Source organism: Limulus polyphemus, unplaced genomic scaffold (genome assembly GCF_000517525.1).
Source record: "Limulus polyphemus unplaced genomic scaffold, Limulus_polyphemus-2.1.2 Scaffold939, whole genome shotgun sequence".
Lineage (NCBI taxonomy): Eukaryota > Metazoa > Arthropoda > Merostomata > Xiphosura > Limulidae > Limulus > Limulus polyphemus.
The window spans coordinates 359028-365096 of record NW_013666549.1 but is presented as its reverse complement, the minus strand read 5'-3'; the positions used below and the strand labels follow the sequence as shown (position 1 = coordinate 365096).

The 6069-nt window shown below is 34.6% G+C and overlaps 1 protein-coding gene across 7 annotated transcripts in view; it reads right to left on the bottom strand.

Moving 5' to 3' along the window:
• Positions 1-6069, bottom strand: part of LOC111086230 (Down syndrome cell adhesion molecule-like protein Dscam2) — a 121920-nt gene that overhangs the window by 20062 nt on the left and 95789 nt on the right. For all 7 annotated transcript variants that reach the window (XM_022388240.1, XM_022388241.1, XM_022388242.1 and 4 more), the window contains 2 exons: positions 3804-3957; positions 1330-1444 (listed from right to left, as the gene is read on the bottom strand). In XM_022388240.1, coding sequence (XP_022243948.1) covers positions 1330-1444; positions 3804-3957 — 269 coding nt within the window. The remainder of the gene's footprint in view (positions 1-1329; positions 1445-3803; positions 3958-6069) is intronic.

The following is a 6069-nucleotide window of genomic DNA, read 5'->3' as shown; positions in this document are numbered from 1 at the left end:
GTTGACACTGATTTGTTTCTTAGTTGTTCAAATCGCTATTGTTAACAATAACTGATTTGTTTCTTAGTTGTTCAAATCGCTATTGTTAACAATAATTTGGAATTTTAGTTGTTCAAATCGCTATTGTTGACACTGATTTGTTTCTTAGTTGTTCAAATCGCTATTGTTAACAATAATTTGGAATTTTAGTTGTTCAAATCGCTATTGTTGACACTGATTTGGAATTTTAGTTGTTCAAATCGCTATTGTTAACAATAACTGATTTGTTTCTTAGTTGTTCAAATCGCTATTGTTGACATAACTGATTTGTTTCTTAGTTGTTCAAATCGCTATTGTTGACACTGATTTGGAATTTTAGCACTAGTTGTACACATTTATCTATACAATTCTTCAAATACCTTTCTATAACTCTGAATAATATAGTTCTTTGTTAATTTAGTTTTTAAGATGCCGCTAGATGCCGCTTTATTTGTTACAGAACTGCCAATTCGTTACCCCTGTTGTTCTGATTGGCAATTCACATTTCTTACTCCAGAACTTTTATTCTTTATCTCAACGTTTCGGTTTATTTCGAAGTTTTGACCACAGGGACTATAAAGACAAAATAATCCAGGAGTGAAAAGTTCGAACCAATTTCTTTTATTAAATAACATCTTGCTCGTCGAAGGCTTCAGTTAGACAGCTGATATCCTGGAAAATTATGTAAATTACACTTTACGTGAAGATTTCTCTTGGATACTTTCTTAAAGCGATAACTTTGTTTTTAATTCCACCGAAATGGGATAACTTTTTTTTCTGTATAATTAGTTTAGAGAGGGAGATAGCCTAGACCCGTAACTCGTGTAAGTTCGATCACATTGTTTATAATTACTTTGTAATAAAATAACATTGTTTCTGGAATAAATTGCAATAAGATAACATTGTTTCTGGAATAAATTGCAATGAGATAACATTGTTTCTGGAATAAATTGTAATAAGATAACATTGTTTCTGGAATAAATTACAATAAGATAACCTTGTTCTCTTAGATCATTTAAAATGAGATATTCTTGCTCTTTGGCCATGATATCGTTAAATGAGAATTACCTAAGATTTTACTTTCTTTGTGGCTCGAAAAACATATATTATGTTTAATTTTTTTACAAACAAGCTAACAAGTGGACGTGTAACATATTTTTCTTAAAATTCCAATTTACGGGTTCGAAGTTGGATAAAAAAAAGCTATAGAAATTTAATTAAAATTCTTATTATATGTTCACTAATTATCAGCTAGATTAAGGTGTACAAAGCTGTATAATAATGACATTATTTGGTATTGTCTGAGAGCACCTGAAACTCCATTTCTTCTTAGGAGCTGGTATTCCGACTGCTTGACAAGGAAGCACTAAGCTCGATCCTCTGGTAACTAAGACATGTTCAGAAAACGAAGCAATACGGGCAGGAACTGCAATAAATCACAATAGCTGTTTTAATAATTATTGGGTTTTTTTTAGAGTGCTAATATACGTGTTTTAATAATTATTGGGTTTTTAGAGTACTAATACACGTGTTTTAATAATTATTGGGTTTTTTTAGAGTGCTAATACACGTGTTTTAATAATTATTGGGTTTTTTAGAGTGCTAATACACGTGTTTTAATAATTATTGGGTTTTTTTAGAGTGCTAATATACGTGTTTAAATAAAACCAAATCACTTTGGAACTTCTTTACCATTCAAACAAGACAGTGTTTGTTTGTTTGTAATTAAGCACAATGGGCTATCTGTGCTCTGCCCACCACGGGTTTCTAGTGTTGTAAGTCCGCAGACATACCACTGTGGCACTGGGGGACACAAGACAGTGAACGTGTGATTTTATTTTACTTCACTTAGACAAGTCAGAATAACTGAATATAGCGAAAAAACTTTCAACTGGGGGAAGTAATAGTGCATTTGCGAGTGAAAGTAGGCTTAACTGACTTTATGCTTATTACCTTCTTCCCCCACCTCCTTATGGGGGCGAGGATGTGTGTTTTAATAGCAAAGCGACGTCGAGCTATCTGCTGCGTCTACCGAGGGGAAGCGAACCCCTGATTTTAGCGTGCTAACTCCGTAGACTTACCGCTGACCCACCGTGGGACAGGGGGCGAGGGTATTGCACTTGCGTCCGTATGTACATGTTTGTATGTACGCGCGCGTATCTCGAAAAATACTAAACCGATTTATGTGAATTATTTACAGGAGATAGGATGTCCCCATAGGACAGTCCCCTCCAAATGTGGTCGGGATCCAGATCTGGATTACTTTGAAACTTTTTTTTTATATAATGGAGGTATATGCCATTTTTCAGTTTGTTGATAATAACTGTGTAAAAAGCAATCGGATTACGATTGTTGTTTTTTTATTGGTTGTTATTTTTACTCTTTAAACGCGTTTCTGACATGTTTATTTGGAAGTCTCACCGTGCATCATTTATTGCGTTTAATAAACCACGGGGATTAAGATCGAGTTTAGTTTACACTTCTTTCAGATGTATATGTTTATACATTGACTTGATCTTATACAATAAGCAAAATGACAAAAAGGTCTCTCCTTTAATTTTGAAATTATATCTAAAGTTTTATACAACGAGATATGAAAAACGGTTTTATTAATATTTTGTATCAAAAAAATTCTAAAGACTTGAATTTATCTTTTATTTTGGCCACTATTTAAAGGATTGTACATTGATGTTAGTAATTGGTTGAATTAATTTAGATACCTTAGCTTTCGTTAACACCAAAAATTGTTTAACTTCTACCAGGTGGCGCTCACCATACAATTGATAATCTAAAATTTTACAAACATAATAACAACAACATTTGGAGATTCGGCTGTACAATCATTTATTCACCGCTAATAATCTCAAACATTTTAGTTTTCTGAATAATATGTGAGCATTCCGTCACAATTACACGTTTAGGAAAAGAAAAGTATATAATATGTGACTATTCCGTCACAATTACACGTTTAGGAAAAGAAAAGTAAATAACATGTGACTATTCCGTCACAATTACACGTTTGGAAGAAGAAAAGTAAAATAATATGTGACTATTCCGTCACAATTACACGTTTGGAAGAAGAAAAGTAAAATAATATGTGACTATTTCGTCACAATTACACGTTTAGGAAAAGAAAAGTAAAATTCACAAAAGTGGATGCAGCATATAGATGCAGCACTTCAAACCCAAGATCCTCATAGCACGAGTCGAGTGCCCTAACCACCAGACCATGTCATGTATGTCAATTACCCTCTAATAATAAAAGCTTCCAATGTGTGTGTATTTTAATTCTGAGTTATTTAGTGTTCACTCCTCAATCAGTCGAAACTCAAAACTATTTTTAAAAAATGTCGAAAGGAAAACATTTATAAAATCACAACATAAAAATGCATGCTAAACATACACATTAACTTTCAAAACGTAATAACTTGAAAGAAAATTCAGAGCATAAGCATATACATACATATATATATACATACACACACACACACACACACACACACATATATATAATTGTCAGAAACAAAGCCGAATGATATTGAATGTAAAAAAAAATCATAACTCCAGTTAATAAGCAAGTGAACTGGTACTGATACAAGAAAGCTTAAAAAATTAAGCCTAAATTTAAAGTTTAACAAACAACTACTTATGGAGAAAAAGCGTAAAACATCTTTTTAGATTACAAAAAAAAATCAATTTGGCATATTAAAAACACGTTTTAATTAAAGCAAAAAGGAGGAGATTTGAAATTTTTTCGACTGCATTGAAAAGTCACAAAAACAAACCTGAATCTGAAGTAGTTTGTGATAAAACTCTTGTAGCCTCACTTTCTCCTTCCGCGGTAGACGCCGTTACCCAGAATTCAAAGCGCCAGTTGCGAGGCAGTTTTTGTGCTTTATAATGTCTTTGAGAAGGAGGAAGCGTCATCTTGATTGTGTTCTGAAATTAAGTCAAAATTAAATAACTATAATAATGTCTTTTGTAGATTTCAGGTTAGAATATTCAAATAAAAATACTAAGTTAAACTAAAATATCAATTATTTATTTGTTTGTTGTTAAACGCAAAGTTACACAATGGGCTATGTGTGCTCTGCCCACCACGAATATCGAAACCCGGTTTCTAGCGTTGTAAGTTCGCAGATATGCCGCTGTGCCACTGGGGGGCATTGTTTGTAAGTTTGTTTATCTATTTGTAGTTATGCACAAAACTACACAATGGGCTATGTGTGCTTTGCCCACCACGGGTATCGAAACCCGGTTTCTAGCGTTGTAAGTTCGCAGATATGCCGCTGTGCCACTGGGGGCATTGTTTGTAAGATATTAACATACAAAATAAATAATTTTGAAATTAAATCAAAACATTCTGTTTGTTTCCTTTAAGTGTACATTGGGATATCTGAGCTAGAGCCCCCCCGTAGGAATTGAGCCCCGAACTTTTGAGTCATAAGCCTTAAGTTTAGAGCTGATCCATCGAAAGCATCTACATTGCAACACAGTTTTTGCGATATATTCAAAAGTGATTTACGACTGTCAGGTTCCAGTTTTACGTTTATTAGCGCCTTATAGTTATAATACCAGTTCAACGAATTTTCTAGCATTTACGCTGAAAATGTATTAATTTTACTCAGTTTCGGGATAAACTATAATTTCAACAGTTTCAAACATTACGGCGATTTTTTTTTTTTACGATTATCATTAATTTAGCACAAAGCTACTCAATGGGTTATCTGTGCTGTGCTCATCAGGGGTATCGAAACCCGGGTTTTAGAGTCATGAGCCCTCACACTTACCGTTGAGACAATTGATACTTTTTTGTTGTTGTTGTTGTTTGTTTGCTGTTAAGTGCAAAGCTAACAATGGGTTATCTGTGCTGTGTCTATCACGGGTATCGAAACCCGGGTTTTAGCGTTATGAGCCCTCAGACTTACCGTTGAGACAATGGATACTTTTTTGTTGTTGTTGTTTGTTTGCTGTTAAGTGCAAAGCTAACAATGGGTTATCTGTGCTGTGTCTATCAGGGGTATCGAAACCCGGGTCTTAGCAGTGTGAGCTTTTAGATGTACTGCTGAGCCACTGTGGGGCGGGGGGAGCTTTTAGGATAAAATGAAAATATTGTAAACTCTATATCATAAACTGAATCAGTTATAGGCTACAAGTAAGTATACTGTGTTAATATGATTTTAAATAAAGGTAGTGTACTGAAATATTCAAACATAAACTATTTAATGACACTGATGCAAAGCTTCCTAAATGATGAGCATTCTCATTTCTCTAAACCCTGACAACTAAGTAAAAGTCAGTGACCTGAAAAACAAAGTTCATGTAACTGCAAGGAGGCATTTTAGAACATTTCCCATGATGCCTCAAATGAACAATAGTTTTCTCGGCCTTGCACCCATCACTTTCAAGACAGTTGCAGTTATATTTTCCCGTTATGTCAGCCCTTGGCAGTTGTTTCGGTTTTAAGCCATTTCTGGTACGGAAATGGCAACCGAGGATGCTCAGAAACCCTGATTCTTTTCATTCCACTCACGTTAGATTTAAATTTACCTATAGGGTTCAATAAAAAGACACGAGAAATTTATGTCAGCTAGGCGTAGAAGAATGGATTAACCTCTGATTGGTTGATTAATTGAAAGTGGATTGCTCCGCAGGTGGCGATGCAGCTCCGAGAGATGGAGAAGCAGTGAAGATGCAGGAGGGTCCGTAATCTCAGACCAATACACCAGTTCCGTAAAAGGAAAAAAGAAAAGACAGTTCCGGAAAAGGAAAGAAAAAATATATGTGTATATATATATACATAAAACATAAATTAAATAAACATGAATAATTAAATGAATAAAAGAAGGAGACTTAGGGGCATAATGAAAGAAAGAAAAAGGACCTTTCCTTGGAGGCGGGGATCTAAAAATTCTATGCCTCTCCAATTCCCGAGAGTTAGTTAGCTGAGGGATTACCCCGAGAAAACCCACTTTCACTGAACAGGCGTATTGTAACGTTTCATCCCATTTAAGTATCCTAACTATTAAAGAGGGGCCCGGCATGGCCAGG